The 20,036-nt window shown below is 43.2% G+C and overlaps 1 protein-coding gene across 3 annotated transcripts in view; it reads right to left on the minus strand.

Annotated features, from left to right (window-relative positions):
- The window catches only part of rnf41 (ring finger protein 41), a 21,806-nt gene extending 1,774 nt beyond the window's left edge, over positions 1–20,032 (minus strand). The window contains exons 1-7 of one of the 3 annotated variants that reach the window (XM_017487744.3): positions 19,878–20,032; positions 13,232–13,324; positions 8,778–8,893; positions 5,851–6,122; positions 3,716–3,851; positions 3,248–3,351; positions 1–1,998 (exon numbers count right to left, since the gene is read on the minus strand). The exon at positions 1–1,998 is cut by the window's left edge and continues 1,774 nt beyond it. In XM_017487744.3, coding sequence (XP_017343233.1) covers positions 1,644–1,998; positions 3,248–3,351; positions 3,716–3,851; positions 5,851–6,122; positions 8,778–8,867 — 957 coding nt within the window. In that variant the 5' untranslated portion in view covers positions 8,868–8,893; positions 13,232–13,324; positions 19,878–20,032 and the 3' untranslated portion in view covers positions 1–1,643. Of the gene's footprint in view, positions 1,999–3,247; positions 3,352–3,715; positions 3,852–5,850; positions 6,123–8,777; positions 8,894–13,231; positions 13,325–18,181; positions 19,154–19,877 lie in introns of those variants that run through there. The other 2 variants (XM_017487745.3, XM_047160307.2) reach the window with 2 other exon arrangements.
- Positions 20,033–20,036: the final 4 nt, after the last annotated feature.

Here is a 20,036-nt window from a genome sequence, read left to right on the forward strand (position 1 = left end):
GTGATTAACGCCGAATAAAGATCCTCCGACGCGGCCGTCTGGACTCTCTGCGGAAGGCGCACGTGACGTCCGGGTCTAGATGAGAATGAACGAGACGACATACACCATCGGGATATGACAGGGTTCATGTTTTCTTTGCAGAACAAAAGACAAAAACAAAAAGCACAATGAGCAAAACTCACAGAACACTTTGGTGGCGTGAAGAAAAGGAGAGTCACACCAGAGTTTCGTTTAAAATCAAATATGTACAGAAAGAATACCAGGACAAAAAAAAAAATCATAATAATAATAAGCAAAAATAAATTCTCGAAAATTTGTCACTATTTCTAAACAGTGTGATCAATTACACGAAATATAAAGAAGTAAAAACACCAAGTGGCATCGAGGCAAAGAAAGACGAACGAGTGGCTGGATTTGACGCGTCAAGCGTGGGCGCGTGGCAGAACGTGATCCGGTTTCAGGGTAAAAACGACGAAGCAGATCATTATCTTTTCTGCGCGAGACCCCGGATTATTTCGGTCATCGCGATGATCGTCGCGTCCTCGGTTTCGATCGCACGACTCCTCGATTAATCGGTAACGCGAGGTTATCCCCCGCCCCCCGATAGAAATCTTTGGGTGGAAGGAAACGCTAGCGAGCTGGACGCCTTCGAAAAGCCTGCGAGGATCGGGAATAAATTAGCGCGGGGAAAGCGGAAAAACGAGACCCGGCGCAGGGCTTTAAACCGTATTTAACTAGAAAATCAATCAAAACCCACAACCCGAGAAGCTGAAACTGTGGTCAAGTTCAGAGGCAGCGAACAATTACAGCCCACGCGGAGCTCTCGGGTTTCTCCTCCCGCTCGTTCCTCTCGCTTAAGTGCCAGCAGTTTTAGCAGATGTCAAAGATATTATGTTCCTTCCTTCTTTCCGAGCTCTGTGCCGTACAGGCTTCATTTCCTGACTCGCAGCCTTACTCGGGGGTCGGCCGACGCAGCTGAAGCGAGCACGGAAATCACAGACATGACGCGCGCTAAATATCCTCATTATATACGTTTAAGATGCTTCATGTATATAACGTGTGTGTATATAGATATAGAAAACGTACGAGCTGATCCCAATCCGAGTCGATCTTTACAAGCCTCCGTACTGGCGCGTTAATCCTCCAAAAAAAAAAAAAAAAAAAAAAAAAAAAAGATCCTCTTAGCTATTCTACGATACCAAGAATAGATAGCGTATATGTTTATATTTCTTCCATAAATCTTCCGTATTTACAACGAACGCATTTATATTACAGGATGGGAAGCGGACGCGAGCGGTGTGAAACGGCGTTAAACAACAAAGTGGTAAAGAGACTTCGATTCATTCAGTCAGTCAGTGGTGATTAAATAGAAAGCTCCAGCATTTCTTCGTGGTTTACATTTCAGGGTGTGGTGGTGTTTTTTTTTTTTTAATCCAAGGGTCTGCTTTTTAAGGCAACAGGGTGGCTGGAGGTTTTCATCCTCGGCACAAACGCAGTTCGTTCTGCTCCTTCATACGTCGTTTCCACCCCTGTTGGTACGTGTCATTTATGAGGTAAAGATCTAAAAACTCGAGCGTTGATTCTTCCACCATCCCCAAACCCCCCCCCCACCCCCCCCAAAGAAAAAAGTCGTCCGGTCCCGACTATAAGATTTCCTCCACTCCGTGAGCGAAGATCATGACTAATCCCGGCTCCAGGATCATGTCCTCGCCCATGTGCTGGTTCTCGCACGCCATCACCACCACGGCCTGTTTGCCCGGGATGCGTTTGGCCACATAGTTCTCGTAGTAGCGCCGGTTCATTTGGCGCGTCTCTAGCGTGGCCAGGCCCTGAGGCCAGTTGCGCTCGTGGGCGTTCTCGATGAGCTCGTTGACGATGGAGAGGGGACACCCGCTGTCGATGAGCGAGCGCTTGATAACGGCCTGCAGGACGGCGTCGGGCGTCGAGATCATGCCTCCCCAGCGCGTCACGCGAGCAGGCTGCAGCGAGTTCACCCACCTGGACAGGAAATAATTACACAGTTAATTAAAAACCTGCAATTTACTTATACAGTTGTGCCACCAATTAAAGGAAAGAAAAAAAATAAACTAAACAAAACAAACCCCAGGTTTTATTTTTATGGCATGGTCCAGCTCCAATTATCCCCTTAGACCGCTTCATTTTAGGCAACAGGTCACATTCGCTACACTCCAAAAAAACTCTCGTCAACAACACTACAACACATCGTCTCTAAAATTTGCCACGTCACGACCTGGAACTGAAACGGATTTAAATGGGATTATATATTGGGATTATAATCCGTGATCTTGAAGTAGCAGGGAAAAAATTCTATATATTGTGAAAAACTGTTTACAAATAAGCATTAAAATGCTACGTTTGCACAAGTTTTCATTCACGTTGCGGGAAAACACCTACGTTAGTTCTACTGTAAATAAAAATGGTTAGAGTCAAATATTTCGCTTACTAATGAACAATTGTTTATCATTAGGGCATTTTATCAGTAGCCGAGTTCACTGCTCTATGTCGCCCCCTTGTGGAATAACACACGAGCTTTTCCTCCCCCAGGATTTCAATTCAATTACGGTTTAATTTAGCCATATATCCGACACCCTCGCCTTAGTGAGAAGAGTCACTGCACGTCGATACAAAGTCCCTCGGAGAGACTACCTTCACCCCCTGATGAAACATTTCTATCCTGACGAGTCGCTTGGGAGTTATACTACTATAATTATTAGGGGCGTAAACCTTTTCTACCCGATACGATCCAACTTCGATTCCCGTCACCGCTGAAGCCGATACGTTACGATTCGTTTCATAGGGTCAATGGTGATCCAACAATATTATTCTATTACGATTCATACTGCAATGATTCTTTTGATTCGCGAGGTGACGAGTCGATCGATACACCGGTTCGCGTCCGATAGTGATCCGTTTATGAATTCGTTTCATTCATTCATAGATTTAAATCTATACACTGAGCCAAATCGTCACACCCATATTAACAATAGAACATTCCACACACCCACCTCCCCCAATCCGAAAAAAATAAACGTGTAAAACGGTTCGTTATGTACTGAAACTCTTGTAGAGCTGAACCTGAGGCGTTGTTGACGCAGAAACGAGCTGCGTTTCTGCCTTATCTAGAACATCTTGAAGAGCGGTCCAGGACACGGCTGTATTTCTGTAAGCAGTGGCAGCGAGACGGAGTTCAGGACTGAGAAGGAGAGAACAGAAATAACACACTCACTCCAGGATCTCGTTGTACTCGATGCTCTCCTCCAGATTCTGCAGGTTGGGGTTTGCGCTTCGGATCGCCCTCATGTACGCTTTAAGGAGCTGGATGTCCCGTTTCTGCGCCAAACAAAACAAACAGCGGAGTGTGTTCACCACAGCGGGGGTCAGGGACATGACACTACTGTGGTGTAGTGTAGAACACTGGCATGCATTTTGATGAGCCTATCGTGTGTGCGTGTGTTTAAGAGAGAGAGAGAGAGAGAGAGAGAGAGAGAGAGAGAGAGAGAGAGAGAGAGAGAGAGAGAGAGAGAGAGAGAGAGAGAGAGAGAGAGAGAGAGAGAGAGAGAGAGAGAGAGAGAGAGAGAGAGAGAGAGAGAGAGAGAGAGAGAGAGAGAGAGCGGACAGATAGAGATAACAGGGCCTTCAGGGGTTTGCCCCTATGGTTTGGGGACAATAAATAACAGCAGTGTTTAGGTCTAACCTGCTCCGCCAGCTGGTGTTTGTGCTCAGCTGCGGTTTTCTCCAAGTCTGCGATCTTGGTCTGCTGCTGCTGCACGACACTGCGCAAGTGCTTGATGCAGTTGTGGTTCGGAACCTCATCTTTGGGCATCTCCAACCTAGACAACACAGGCAGAGGAAACAACAACAATAACAACAACGTCTATTTAAGTATGCAATAGAATACGGGGGGGGGGGGGGGGGGGGGGGGGGGGTATGGGAAAATAATCAGTAATGGAATGGGTGGTGCGATGTAGCCCTGTTTCCACCCTAAAGCGGATTATTTTCTAATAACGTTCACACTCATTTCCCAACGATCCAAAATTTTATTTATAAACGAACGGCACATACTTTTTATCCATCTGTAGTTACGTTTAAATGCAGGGGAACGTCTGTGAAACAACCGACTGTAGCTCTGCTCATCACTTACAGTTGAGCTCATAAGTTTATCTACGCCTTGCAGAATCTGTAAAATGTTAATAACAATAAAATAATAATAATAATAATAATAATAATAATAATAATAATAATAATGATGGAGGGATCATAAAAATAGAATTTTTTTATTGCACAAGTTTTTATTTAGTACAGCCCTGAAAAAGCTATTTACCTGTAAAATAAATAAATAAATAAATAAATAAGCAAGCTGGTTAAGATGTTTCTCAGAAGACAAAATAATAAGTGATAAACAGTGGGCAGTTTAACTGCTCAGGACAAACAAGGGACTCATGAACGACCATCACAAAGCACAAGATGGACAGTCGTCGATCAACACGGGATTAAGAATCGAGGGTGTGTAAACTTTTATCCGGTTCATGTGTGTAAATTCAGTTATTATTGTGTCTTGTGGATTATACATGTGAAATAGCTTATTCAGGGCACAACTAAATAAACAAAAACAATTTTTCCCTCTTATTATTATTATTATTAAATCATTATACTCTTAAATCATTCATTATTGCCTGGTTTCATTCATTAAAAACGTTTTTGTCTGTGGTATTTTTGAGCTTAGCTAAATCAGGCGCTGACGTTTTAACCGTCTGATCACGGTGAACTCGGACGCTCTTCCGGTTTCCGCTTCCTAAACACGCCGAGACGGCAGACTCGATCGGTTTCGTTCGGCTGCGCAGGCAACACTAGCGAACCTGCGATAGCATGGACTGCGTACTGCGGCGAGTGTTTAGGTTTTTCGAGCGCGATTGTGTTTATTTAGCATTTAAAAAAAAAAAAAAAAAAAAAAAAAAAAAAAAAAAAAAAATCAACGAACATTCGATTATTGTCACTAAATAAAGATCTGAAGGAACGCAGGTTACGCCAGCGCAAAGAAACTATTCGGTTCAGTAAAATGATGTGTTTATTTCATCTGTTCGTATAAGCTAAGCTAAACTAAGCCCACACTGAGGAAATTCCCTCGTTACAGCAGCTCAATTACACACACCAGGCAAGAAAATAAACATGAAATAGGAATAGAATAGAAAAATATATTTAAAAATACCCCCAAAAAATAGGAATAGAAAAATAAGAATGAGTAATAATAATAATAATAATAATAATAATAATAATAATAATAATAATAATAATAATAATGAGGGGTACAATGAAATAATTTTTTTAAAAATAATAATAAAAAATAAATAAATAAAACACACTTATGCCGAATAAATTAAATTCATAAATTAAAGCATTTCAAATTTAAATTACATTAAAAATACATTTATTCTACTATCTGTTTATTTTTCTCTTAACAACTGCTTTAAACGAAAATGTGCTTAAAATTTATCATCAATTACAGATTTTTAAATCTATTATTATTATTATTATTATTATTATTCTTACTATTATTATTATTATTATTATTACTACTACTATTATTATTATTATTACTATTATTATTCTTCATTTGTTTATTTTTTTAGTACTACAAACAGGACATTTCTCAGCCTCTGACTTTTGGACGGTCCCTGCAGAAAACCACAACGTAATTAAAGATTTAAATCCCATTTTCAGCCCTTTAATTTCCTAAAGTACTCAGAGTGCAGAATAAACAGAGGGGAAGCGTGCGCGTGTGTGTGTGTGTGTGTGTGTGTGTGTGTGTTGATGGATTGCCTGCTCACTGACCCGCAGCCCTCCTCGCAGACGACGGGTCGTTTGGGGTTGTGCTCGCAGTCTTTGAGGTGAGACTGGAGCTGGTCGAGGCGCAGTGTCGCAGTGCAGCCGAAGCCGGCGTTGTCGCAGGAGATCTGCAGCTTGGACAGCATGTTGCGCATGATGCGTGGCACCGGCCGCAGGTGTGCCAGCGTCACCACGGTGCGGTCCACCGGGCAGATCTGCTGCTGCGCAAACCACTGCGTGATGCAGGCGTTACAGAAGGCATGCTCACAGTGTGGGGCCTGACACACACACACAGAGATCAGGATTCAACGTAATCGGAGTGCGGCTACACACTGCAGTGGTCCAAACGATACAGTTTTACATCACAATACATTACTCGTAGGCTCAAATAAGGAGTCTCTACTGGTGCAGGGTCTGTGCTAGAGCTGCAACAACTAATCGATCAAATCAGTAATAACGTGACCTCACGTGGGTAGGGAGAGGATGTGATCGGACCGTGGACCTCTGGGGTTTGTGGTTTTTGAGCCACGTTTAGACTGAAGAGGTTTATCAATCGTGTTTACATTCATGTGGAACTTTAGAAATCTGCCCCGTGGGGGCGAGGAGGAGGTCAGGGAGAGAAAAATTAGGAAACCAACGTGAAAAACAGGTTACTATGACAACCCAGCTGTAAACAAACTTAAACATGGAGGCGGCAGGCAGGGTGATGTAATCTGTTCTCGTGTATTCATTTATCCGTCCCTTTATTTATCCATCTATCAATTTCTCCATCTATCTATAGTTATCCGTTGACCCACGTATCCGTCTATCCATTTATCTACCCATCCATCCATCCATGTTTATCCATTTAATCGTCCATCCGTTTATGCTCCCACCCATTTGTCGATTTATCCATTTACCCATCGATCCATCCACTTATCCACCCACCCACCCTTTTGTCCATTTATCCATCCATTTATTTATCCAGCCATCCATTAGTCCATTTATCCATCTAACCACCTGTCCATCCAGAAATCAATCCATTTATCAATCTATTAATTTACAAACCTATCATTCCATTTATCCTTCCACCTGTTCATTTAACCCCCCTCCTATCCATTTATCCCTCCACCCGTTCATTTATCCCCCCTCCTATCCATTTATCCCTCCACCCGTTCATTTAACCCCCCTCCTATCCCTTTATCCCTCCACCCGTTCATTTATCCCCCCTCCTATCCATTTATCCATCCACCCGTTCATTTATCCCCCCTCCTATCCATTTATCCATCCACCCGTTCATTTAGCCCCCCTCCTATACATTTATCCCTCCACCCATTCATTTATCCCCCCTCCTATCCATTTATCCATCCACCCGTTCATTTAGCCCCCCTCCTATCCATTTATCCCTCCACCCGTTCATTTATCCCCCCTCCTATCCATTTATCCATCCACCCGTTCATTTAGCCCCCCTCCTATACATTTATCCCTCCACCCATTCATTTATCCCCCCTCCTATCCATTTATCCCTCCACCCATTCATTTATCCCCCCTCCTATCCATTTATCCATCCACCCGTTCATTTATCCCCCCTCCTATCCATTTATCCCTCCACCCATTCATTTATCCCCCCTCCTATCCATTTATCCATCCACCCGTTCATTTAGCCCCCCTCCTATCCATTTATCCCTCCACCCATTCATTTATCCCCCCTCCTATCCATTTATCCATCCACCCGTTCATTTATCCCCCCTCCTATCCATTTATCCATCCACCCGTTCATTTAGCCCCCCTCCTATACATTTATCCTTCCACCCGTTCATTTAGCCCCCCTCCTATCCATTTATCCCTCCACCCGTTCATTTATCCCCCCTCCTATCCATTTATCCATCCACCCGTTCATTTAGCCCCCCTCCTATACATTTATCCTTCCACCCGTTCATTTAGCCCCCCTCCTATCCATTTATCCATCCACCCGTTCATTTAGCCCCCCTCCTATACATTTATCCTTCCACCCGTTCATTTATCCCCCCTCCTATCCATTTATCCATCCACCCGTTCATTTAGCCCCCCTCCTATACATTTATCCATCCACCCGTTCATTTAGCCCCCCTCCTATCCATTTATCCTTCCACCCGTTCATTTAGCCCCCCTCCTATCCATTTATCCATCCACCCGTTCATTTAGCCCCCCTCCTATCCATTTATCCATCCACCCGTTCATTTATGCCCCCTCCTATCCATTTATCCCTCCACCCGTTCATTTATCCCCCCTCCTATCCATTTATCCCTCCACCCGTTCATTTATGCCCCCTCCTATCCCTTTATCCATCCACCCGTTCATTTAGCCCCCCTTCTATCCATTTATCCCTCCACCCGTTCATTTAGCCCCCCTCCTATCCATTTATCCTCCACCCGTTCATTTAGCCCCCCTCCTATCCATTTATCCTCCACCCATACTTTTATTCCTCCACCCGTGCATCCATCCATCCCTCAACCCGTTAATTTATCCCTCTACTCGTCCTTTTATTCCTCCATCCGTGCATCAATCCATTTATCCCGCCACCCATTAATTTATCCCTCTACCCATCCATTTATCCCTCCTCCTATCCATTTATCCCTCCACCCATGCATCCATTCATTTATCCCTCCACCCACCCATTTATGCTTCCACCCGTCCATTTGTTTAATAGAAAAGGACAGCAATGTTACTGTTAGACATCAGCTCCGGTTTGTGAAAACAAAACTGTAACTGCTCCAGTGTATTTCTGATCATCTCGGATACTGAAGTCCCATTCATGAGCTAGAGCTAGTTCCTGGCCCATCTTCAACATTCTCTTGATCATTTTATTTTAAAAACACACTTTTTTTTTTTTGATAGTTTGAGATTATTTAAAACGATTTCACACGGTGTGTGTGTGTGTGTGTGTGTGTGTCTCTACAGGACGAAGTACCAACCTGCACTGGCTCCTCCAGCACTCCGCTGCAAATGGGACAGAGCAGATCCTCATCTACTTCCCCCTGGAACCTGGTGACGTCGTACCCCATGGCACATTACTGGAGCTCTCTCATACCTGTAATGACAACAAAGAACTCACGTGAGGGGCGAGTTAAAAAGACAGCCTCATACAAAAGCATGTACATGGTCCTTTCCTTTATGTGGGTTTAAAAAACCTCGCATCACGCGTGATAAGTGGAAATGTGCGTCAAGAAACAAATGTGTACAGAGTGTGTGTACAGAGCAACACGATTATGATCCTGCCCGTTGTTATGAAAACTCCAGCTGAAGCTTTGTTAGCATATCTGATGCAGACCTTTCAGAAATGCCACACGGGTGGCATTGTGAGGTGGCAGAATCACTCCGGTGGCCTCGTATACACATGGGTAACGTGATCACAGCTCCGGTATAAAAGGTGACCTTTTGTCTGTTCCTATTCAAGACCCTGCTCTGGAGTCACACTGCCTGGGATACAGTGGTGTGTGTGTGTGTGTGTGTGTGTGTGTGTGTGTGTGTGTGTGTGTGTGTGTGTGTGTGTGTGTGTGTATAAACTAGGGCTGCTGAGTATGAGATTACGGATGTTCTGCACTACTGATGTGGGACCATTGTTCTGCACACTGCAGTACTCAATAAGGCAGCGCCAGCGTAAGTGGCATGGTGCAGATTATATATCAGAAGCTGTCTATATCGGTGAAGAGGCTGAAATTAGTTTGCAGAAATCCAGTGGAGGAAAGAATCTTCCTAAAAGCCGATCGTAAATGACACACTCTCCTTTTTTTTCCCCCCTCTCATTAGCAATTGTCACTCTCACTGCCTCACTTGGGTGTATCCATGACTGTTTAACGCGTAATTTAATGAAACGTGGCGATGAGACTGGTGTAACGAAGTCCCTTTTAAAAAGTGTTGCAGCTGATTCCCGAGTGGAGCAACAGAAACAGTTGGCCTATCGTTCGGAGATCACGAGTTTGAATTCGGACAATGCCACAGAGCCGTGCTCTCTGGGTGGGAAGGATGGTGTTACTCTTTCTCCCCTGTCCATCACGGCGACACCAGTTAGTTAGTTACATTAATCTAGCACATTACATAGTATTGGGGGGGGGGGGGGGGGGGGGTCTCCTCAACCACCACTAGTGTGTAGCATCCACCTGGATTTTGCGCCAGAACGCCCACCACACACCAACTATTAGTGGAGAGAGAGTGATGGAGGTTATTAGGGGGCCATGATGGAGAAGGACCAGTGGGGGAATTTCACCAGGACCCTGGGGTTATACCCTTACTCTTTACAAGAAGTGTCCTGGGATTTTTTTTTAAGAGAGTCAGGACCTCAGTTTAACGTCTCATCTGAAAGACGGTGCTGTTTTTACAGTATAGTGTCCCCGTCACTATTAGGACTTACACAGACCACAGGGTGAGCACCCCCTGCTGGCCTGACTAAAACCACTTCCAGCAGCAAGCTTAATTTTCCCCCAGATCTCCCATCCAGGTACTGGCCAGGCTCAACCCTGCTTAACGTCACTGGGAAACCAGGCGAGAACTGCAGGGAGATATGCTTCTGGCCTACACTAGCCCATCGTGGGTGTATGTAGAAGAGGGCCGATAGCGCTTTCCTCAGAGTGCATTATGCCAGTCTGTGATGCAACATGAGCAGCAAGATGTCTTAGCGGAAGCACGTCCTAGCTGTCGTCCCCGGTCGGTACGTGTAGTACGTTAGGGGAGAGCTGGTTGGTGGGTGGAAAATACCAAAAATGGAAAACGAAACATGTTTACGTTTAATCACAGAGGAGCTTCCGACATTTTAAACCTTCTTAATGAACGGGCGGATGGATGGATAAATGGATAGATGATTGCGAAGATTAAGACGTGGGTAAATGGATAAAACGGATGGACTAATGGTTGGATAGACAGACAGACGGGTAGATAGACAGACAGGCTAATGGGTGGCTGGATAGATATACGGACGGATGAAAGGATGGACAGATAAATGGCAAGATGAATGTATGAACAGATGGATGGATAGACGTGTAGGGTTCACTCCAACCCTCGTGTGTGTTTGTGGTTCTTTCTGTTCTTCCTCCACTCCTTTCACCATCAGTTTCGTTTCTGACTCGCCTGTAAATCCCATCTGCCAAACAAACACCCGAGCATGAATAATGCAAATGGAATACACCGTGTCATTATTTCCCAAATTTAGCTCATGTTTTCTCCCAGAATTTCGCTCAGGAGCACTTATTAAACTGCACGATGCCAGCCCTGCTCCCCTCCGACAAGAAGCGCGTCTGACGAATCCAGACGCTAGAAAACGTAAAGTAGCGCGCGTGAAAAAAAAAGAAAGTAAATAAATAAATAAATAAATAAATAAATAAATCGCAATTGTACTGTGTGAGAAATCATTCAGCACCTCATCCATGTGGGAAATTCTGGTGGCTTTTGTTTGAAATAGCTCCGCGTCTGCGTGTACAGCCAGGTCTAATCCAGCCGTTCTCTGTATGAAGCAGTGACATCAGCGCGAAACGAGCATGTGAACTGGCACGCGGCCAGAAGCTTTTACAACTGCACGGCTTAATAGAAAGGAATCTAAACGACCGGGATCGTGTTCGTTTTCTCATCGAATCATCACAGACGTCGGAAATATGACACCATCAGCGGCATGCCGAGGATCGGATCACCAGTGTGCTGCTCATTCAACCGAACAGGCTTTTATTGAATTATGGGATTCCCAGAAGACACGTGTTGTATTAGCTCGCTTAGCATTGCAAAAAAAAAAAAAGACGACACACCGCTAGCATAGCATCCAGCAACATTCCCCCTCACCCTGGCATTAGATTCGTCCTGATCACAAGAAACTTGAAATTAGAGAAAACGTCATAACGCTCCAAGTCCAAGCTGTACCACGCGGTGATGCTGTACACGTACACACTGTAAGGCCAAAACACCTGACCATCACACCGATATGTCCTTGTTGAACATCCCGTTCAAGATTTAGTCCCCATTTTGCCGTTATAATAACCTCCACTCTTCTGGGAAGGCTTTCAGATAGATTTGGGAGCGTGGCTGTGGGGATTTGCGTCCGTTCGGCCATAAGAGCGTTAATGAGGTTCCAGTTCATCCCATACGGTGTTCAGTGGGGTTGAGGTCAGGGCTCAGTGCAGGACACTCGCATTATTCCACTCCAACCTTGGTAAACCAGGTCTTCATGGAGCTCGCTTTGTGCACACGCTGGAACCGCTTTGGGCCTCTTAGTTCCAGTGAAGGGAAACTGTAACACCAGCGCACACAAAGACATTCCGTACAATCGTGAGGAAACGTAGACGCACGGAGTCTCCACCCCGTCCGTACATTCTCCAACACCGTCTCCACCTTTTCCTTTAGTGATGCAAATCGTAGCAACCCTGACCACGATGAAGTATTTACTCGAGATGAACGAATAACGACCGTAAACGTTCGTATCCGGATTTTTTAAAAATCCGAGCTGCATTCCTAAACTCTGCCAATCCGATAAGTAAGGGATAAAAACTCTTACGCGCATGTAGGTATTTAAATCGGAGTTTAATAACGGCGGTCAACTTCATTAAACTCGGATTTAAATACGTACGTACTGTTCGCACTTCCTCCAGACATTCCTGTATTAGAAATTCTTTATTCTAATATTTTATTCTAATATTTCTAAAGATTTTTTTTTTTTTTTTTTTTTTTTTTTTTTTTAGAAAAGGCTTGAAATAATCCACTTCACGTGTAATGGATCTAGAATATATCATATGAAAAAGTTCCACTTTACTTTTGGAAATAAATTACGGGGTGGGGGATATTAACGTTTCCACCATATTCGAATTTTTTTCGAGATGCACCCGTATACAGTTCGTTTTCCAAAAAGTGGAATTCCTCTCATCATCCAAAAGTGTTATTCTTTTCCAACTGAATAGTTTTAGTCCTCCTGTACCGCAGTACAGATTCGGCATTGCAAAAAGCGCGATTTCGAATTTGTTCAATGAACGATCCCGAAGACTTTCCCGTGGCGGAAAACCGTTACAAAGCGGCGACACTGGAGACTCCTTCCATAACGTTAAACAAACAGGTCCTTACTGAAAACTAATCGACCGGTGGATGTTTTTTGTTTTTATTTAAAACCAGCTTATCATTAACCGTAGGTTTATGATCATCCATCACGGAAGTCCTTGTGAATTAGTCGTTACTATAGAAACAAAATGTTGGTATGGAATTTCACACCGCTCCGTGGAAAACGTACGCTTACATATGTAACATCGGCGGGATCTGCAGCTTGTCCTATAAAACAAGCACGGACAGGATGAGGCTTTCAGCGGTAGATGAGTCACACCTCAAAATGTGTACACAATAACACTCGGACCACACGGCTGACTCAAACTCCCGCCACGCCGAGGGGGAGAAGCGGTCCTACCTCACGCGAGCCTCATGTTTTCCTGCTGCTCAGTCTTCCTCGGGGTCAGATGGAGTGGGTGTCCTCCTCCTACGAAAACCTCATCACGCCTCACTGAGGACAAACACAACACAAAACTGCCATTACAGCCCTGTTAAAGGCAAAAAAAACTACAAACAAACAAAAACCCCACATGTTCTGCAAGACAGAGCATTAACACAATTGGGGGCGGGGCTGGGGACGTTTCAAATCTTCTGAAGGCGTCCTGAAGTCAATCAACTTCACATTCAATCAGGTTAGGGGTTTTTTTAACAATCTAAAACACTGTTAAATAAATAAATAAATAAATAAATAAATAAAACAAACAAACAAAGTTTTAAATGATAATTTAGACCTAACGGCTCATGCTAATTGAAGTCTTCCATTTACTGTTAGCATTACGTTAACTATCCGGGAGCTCAGAGCCGGCTGTATGAGATACGACATATAACAAGCAAACGTTACTAATTATTAAAAATTATCCAAATATAATTATGTAGTATTATTACTAAAACATTATTATTATTTTGTCATTATTTTTATTATTATTATTATTATTATTATTATTATCATCATCACTGATAAAACTATATTTTGTATTATTGTTATTATTAAAACTTTTATTTTGTATTGTTTTTATTAAAGCATTTTTCTGTACGGACACTCAGACCTTTTTAAAAAAAAAAACAACATCTGTAGAAGTGATGCGATGGCTTTCGCAATGAATTTAGTGTCTTCATGGTTGTGTTCCAATTTACAAAATGTTTTTAAAAATAAAATCCGTGCTCCACTTTCTCGGAAGTTGGAAGATTGGCCAACATCATCGTCACCATCTTATTATTATTATTACTACGACTACTACATTTCATTACCTTATTTAAAAATGTAAAAAGACCATTTTAATAACACTTTTTACATTTATTTTATTTACATGTATTCGTTTAGCGGACGCTTTTATCCAAAGCGACTTACAAATGAGGAAATACAAGCAAAGCGATACATCAAGCGGAGAACAGTACAAGTAGTGCTACCGTACAAGATCCGTTAATTGAGTTCTACAGAAGCAAAGTGCGCAGAGTAGAGGTGTAAGAGCCAGAGGTGTTTTGTTTTGTTTTTTTAATAATAGGTGTTCACGGAAGAGGTGGGTCTTTAGCTGTTTTTTGAAGATGGAGACAGACTCCGAGGTCCGGTTTGAGGTTGGAAGTTCATTCCACTACTGACGGACAGTCAGTGTGAAGGTTCCGGAAAGGGACCTTGAGCCACGCTGAGTAGGTACTACTCAGCGTCGGTCGTTAACCGATCGCAGATTGCGTGAGGGAACGTAATCATTCAGGACAGAGTTGAGGTAGGAGGGTGCTGTTCCGGACAAGGTCTTTACGTGAGCATCGAGGCCTTGAATTTTATTTGTTTATTGAAATAAAAAACGCCTCCAAATTTATGCTGCATTCAACTAAAAAAAAAGCCCTGACTCTTCATGTCACGCCTCCAACTAGGAAAGAAACGAATAAGACGGCCTCCTCAACCCCGAGTTCCTCTAGCTTGATGATAACGTAATCCTGAGTCCCCACTTCCAAGGCAAGACAACGCAGCTTTATTGTCTTTGGGGCATTTTTATCAAACTCTCAATCCAAAACAATGTCTTTTATGACTAGTATTTAAACCCGACGCCTTCTTTAAATACGATTCGCAATGATCAGAAAGCATTTAAAGCTCATGAAACTGCTTTACGTCATTTTACTGACCTTATTAACACGAGCCTGTTATCATCATCATCGTCATCATCATCATCATCGGACTAATGTAATTCTTCTGATTAAGACCTTCATTAAGAACAGGAGTGCCCGTCTGATAAATATCTTACTTCCCCATGGTCATGATTTCCCTCACACGCAGCCATTTCTGCTATTTATACATCAAGATAGATTGCAATCACTCACGCATAGCGGATGAAATAAAAGAGCACTTATAGGAGAAACGAGCTTAATGGGTTCTCATCGCTGGAGACGGGGAGTAAACGAGATCTGAGGAAGAAGAGGCCGTGATGCGAAGAAGACTCGCATGTTCGGAGAGTTCTGACAGAGACAGGAGGAGAAGGTCTGATCTTGTACAGTCCTGCTGAAATCAGACACTCCTCACACACACACACACACACACACCTTCTCCTCATCCTACAGAACATGAACAGCTCCAGAGAAGACACAGTAGTATTATAATAATAATAATAATAATAATAATAATGATAAAATCTATATTGTGATAAACTTGCACAGTTAACTTTTCTGATCTTTTCTGAAGATTCTGAACATCGTGATATCTTATTTAAAAAATGATTTTAATAAATACAAACTGAAGCCACTGATGGATAGACAGACAGATAGCAAGATGGACAGTTGAATAGAAAGACAAATAGATCGTCAGACAGACAGATTGATCGATCGATAGATAGATAGGCAGATAGACAACCAGAAAGAGACACAGACAGACAGATAGACAAATAGATATAGAGACAGACAGATGAACAGAGACACAGCAAGACCAACAGACACAGACAGAGGGACAGACAGAGGGACAGACAGAGGGACAGACAGAGGGACAGACAGAGGGACAGACAGAGGGACAGACAGAGGGACAGACAGAGGGACAGACAGAGGGACAGGTGTGTGTGTAATTATTTTAAATACAAACAATCATTTTTGTTAATGAATATTTAACTACAGAAATAACCTTGCTGTGTTTTAAAGAACGCGCCCCCACACCTCTCCTCCCTGCCAGAATTTATTAAAAGGTGGAATAATACACATAACCACAGAAATACCCCGGGAACGATACAGTCTCCGCTCCCTGTAACAGTACTGAACTGCGGTAGAACCGAGTGCTGAGTTCGGACAGGAGATCGCTCGTATATAAAGCAGCTATAAACCAGTCCAGTGGTTATTCCTCAGCTCTTAAAGCATCCGAGGGTTTGTGTGTAGATCTTCCCGGCTGTTTGAGGTGTGTGGGAGTGGGGGGTCGTGTGCGAGTGTGTGTGTGTGGAGAGGGGGGTCGTGTGGGAGTGGGAGGGGGGGGGGGTCGTGTGCCACACGGATGCGGCTGACCTGATTTCAGCGAGGCGTGCTCAGATTGCTCCGCTCTCTACACGACACATTTAAATGCCATTTCATCTTAAAGCTCGGTGCAGCCTGCCGTACTCCCTCCATCAGTCTCAAACTAAACCGAAGCGGCCTAACTATCCACGAAATGCTCAATCACAGCCGTCCTAACATGGAGCTGTACATGCCGTCACCTCTCTCTCTCTCGAGATAAATTACTGATCCTCAACCTCAGGCTTTCTGGAAGGACGGAGCTGTACAAAGTAATTATCCTTTCTCTCCGAGACCGTCAGCACACTGAAAACAAAAACACAGAGCCGGATTCAAATAGTTGTCCACAAGAAGGAAAAAAACAGAGCATCAATTTTTAAAAAAAAAAAAAAAAACACAGCAAAATCGAGCATTTTGTACGGACTGATTATCACAGTAATAGACTTAAAGTCTGCAATATACAAATGAGCGCTCGAATAAAATACAAGTTATTTCTCCGAGAATGTTTCTGTGGGCGCTGTTTTTTTTTTTTTTTTTAAATATAAATTTGCCATTCTAACTTCGACATGGCTGCATACATAAGCCTACATTCCAATCTGAAAGATGCCTAAACAAACAGTAATCCTTCAGGGGTCTGAAGGAGTAGATCCACCCTGGATGGGTCGTCAGTCCATAACAGGACGTGATGCGTACGTACACACTCACACGGGGCAATTCAGAATAGGTGGGAGGAAACCGGAAAACCCGGAGGAAACCCACACGGACACGTGGAGAACATGTGAAACTCCATATAGAGAGTAACACTGAAAAGCACACTACATGATTTTCACGACACAGACTGATGATTCATCAGACCAGACCATCTTCTTACACTGTTCCACGGCCCAATTCTGACACTCGTGCCCATTGTAGGTGCTTTCAGCGGTGTACAGGGGTCTACATGGGAACTCTGACCGGTCTGCAGCCCCATACGCAGCAATCTGTGATGCACTGTGCGTTCTGGCTCCTCTCTATCATATGGAGCATTGACTTTTTAAGCAATTTGTGCTACAGTGGCTGTTCTGTGGGATCGGACCAGACGGGCTAGCCTTAACACCCTGTCGCCGGTTCACCGGTTGTCCTTCCTCGGACCCCTTTTGGTAGGTACTAACCACTGTATAACGGGAACACCCCACAAGACCTGCTGTTCTGGAGATGCTCTGACCCACTTGTCCAGCCATCACAATTTAACCCTTGTCAAAGTCGCTCAGATCCTTACACTCGCATTCCTGCTTCAAACACATTGACTTTGAGAACTGACTGTTCATTTCCTATCTAATATAATATCCCAACCCTTTACAGGTGCCGCTGTAACGACATCATCAATGTTATTCACTTCACCTGTCAGTGGTTTTAATGTTATGGCTGAACAGTGTATTTATATGTATATAAAAAAAAAAAAAAGAAATGTTAAACCCCACACACACACATATATATATATATATATATATATACACACATACACATGCTGTAACACTATGAGATGTCCAAAAAGGCTATGGAACACTCATTTTGATATTCAGGTGCTCTTTAATCTCTCGTATAACGTCCCAGCGTTTCCTAATCCTGCACTTCCTGTATTGCATATTTTTTGTGTTTTCCCTTCTCCAACACACCTGACTCGACTTAATCAGATACATATTAAAAGATCATCTTTGACCTGATTCAGGTGTGTTAAAGGTGCATTGTGTAAGATTTCTAAAACTAGGTCTGCATCTGTAGGGGTTCAACGAGTGGAGCTGAATAAGAATTGAATTATTATTATTCTTTTTTTTTTACTACTCTTCGGCTGCATCCGAAACTGCATACTTACCTACTACAGTATATGATAGGTGAAAAGCAGTACACCAGAGGGGTTGTATGTCGGAATTCTAAGTATGCAAGAAACAGTAGGCGAGAAATTCCCGGAGATTTTGCAGCATGCAAGGTGGACACGACGCGAGTCAAACAACCCCACAATGCAACGGGACTGGTGTGGACGAGCTCAGAAACAAAACAAACAAACAAACAAACATGTTACAAAGCATCGGCTCTTTTCAAGTATTAAACCTCGATTAAACAGGACTTGTTTGGCAATACCCGAATAAAGCGTTAACTTGTTTAAGATTTCTGTCGTTATGATGACGTCGAAGGTCACATGACTACGCCAACATGGCAGATGTAGTATGTCCGGGATTGTCGTCATAATACACGCACACATACGGATCAGTACGTACTGTCATAGTATGCGATTTCGGACGCAGCCATCGAGTCCACCCCCATTTCCCCTCATGTATAAAGCCCCGCCCCCAGAACTTACAGAGGTTGTAGTAGAACCACCAGGACGCGGCGTCCGAGTGCACTCGGATATTCGATTGCTTGAGAAAGACGAGTCCCAGCTCTTATAAACATGCAAAACATTCTCCTGTAGTGAGTTATGAGAACGTGAATGTGTGTTGGGGGCGTGTCCATAAAATGATTAACAAGACGCGGATCAAAACACAAACATACATATCTTCCGGACCGGAAGGGAGGTTTCCAAAGTGGGGTTTTTCCAGCTACCCAATACATGTGTTGTAACTTAAACTATTAAGTAGGATCATTTCTACATAATTTCCCACTTTATTTGTACTAGTAAAAAATGAAAAATATTGACTATTGCACCTTTAAAACGCAGAAATGTGACTCAGTGTCGTTGTGTTTTAGTTTCAAACCCATTATTTAAACTCTGAATTCATGTAAAGACTACAGGGGCGAACATTTAATCATAAATAACCATGTTAGGAGTTAAAATCGGTAAGGAAAAAAAGAAAAAAAAAAAACTGAAACAGCAGAAATCTATAAAACTCGATGTACTACTACTACTACTACTACTACTACTACTACTACTAGCTAATCACGTGACTTAATCACGCTAGCTAGCTACAGTGACTACATCATATAAATATATATATTTTTGAGTGGAAGGTGATGTTTGTGTTGAGAGAAATAGCCAAACTTGAAACTATCAGAACATTATTTATGGCCTGGAGTAGAATGTATCATGTTTTAACCTGCAGACTGTAGCTAGTTTTGTGCATTTGCGTCAGCGGATGCCGTTCTATTTTTTTCCCCACCCGTACTCCTATAAATCCCGCCTCCTGGGCAATGATTGGCGAGTTGTTCGAGTCACGCTTAGACAATTGGATGACTGAGGAGCGTGAGTCACTCGCTACCCAATCAAATTACAGGAAGTGAGGTTCGTCAAAATACGGGTGAGCAGAAATTCCGCGACGTGCTATCATGTTAGAATGGCTAGGAAACCGATTTATTGTTGCTCGGTTATATAGAAATAAAATGCCAATAACCCGTTCGGATTGAAAAATTAACTGCTTTTCAATCTCCATAGTAACGAATTAGGGGGGGTCAGCTGGCTAGCTGACATCCAGCTAGCCAGCTAATGCATCCCATCCTGGAAGGAAAAAACAGACGTCTTCCCAGCTCGCGCGTTAGCTATTTGGAAAAACAAAACACGAATATTTCGCCAGTACCTTTCAGTACCGGTTCCAGTACCCGTTCCAGTACCCGTATCCTTCCTCGAGTCGACGAGTTTAACGCGATTTTTCCCAATTTTTCTACAGCGTCTTTGAAACTATACCTTCCTCTTCCTTAGCTAAAAAAGCGATGCGTGTGTCACTTATAAGCCCCTC

Source organism: Ictalurus punctatus, chromosome 15 (assembly GCF_001660625.3).
Source record: "Ictalurus punctatus breed USDA103 chromosome 15, Coco_2.0, whole genome shotgun sequence".
Classification (NCBI taxonomy): domain Eukaryota; kingdom Metazoa; phylum Chordata; class Actinopteri; order Siluriformes; family Ictaluridae; genus Ictalurus; species Ictalurus punctatus.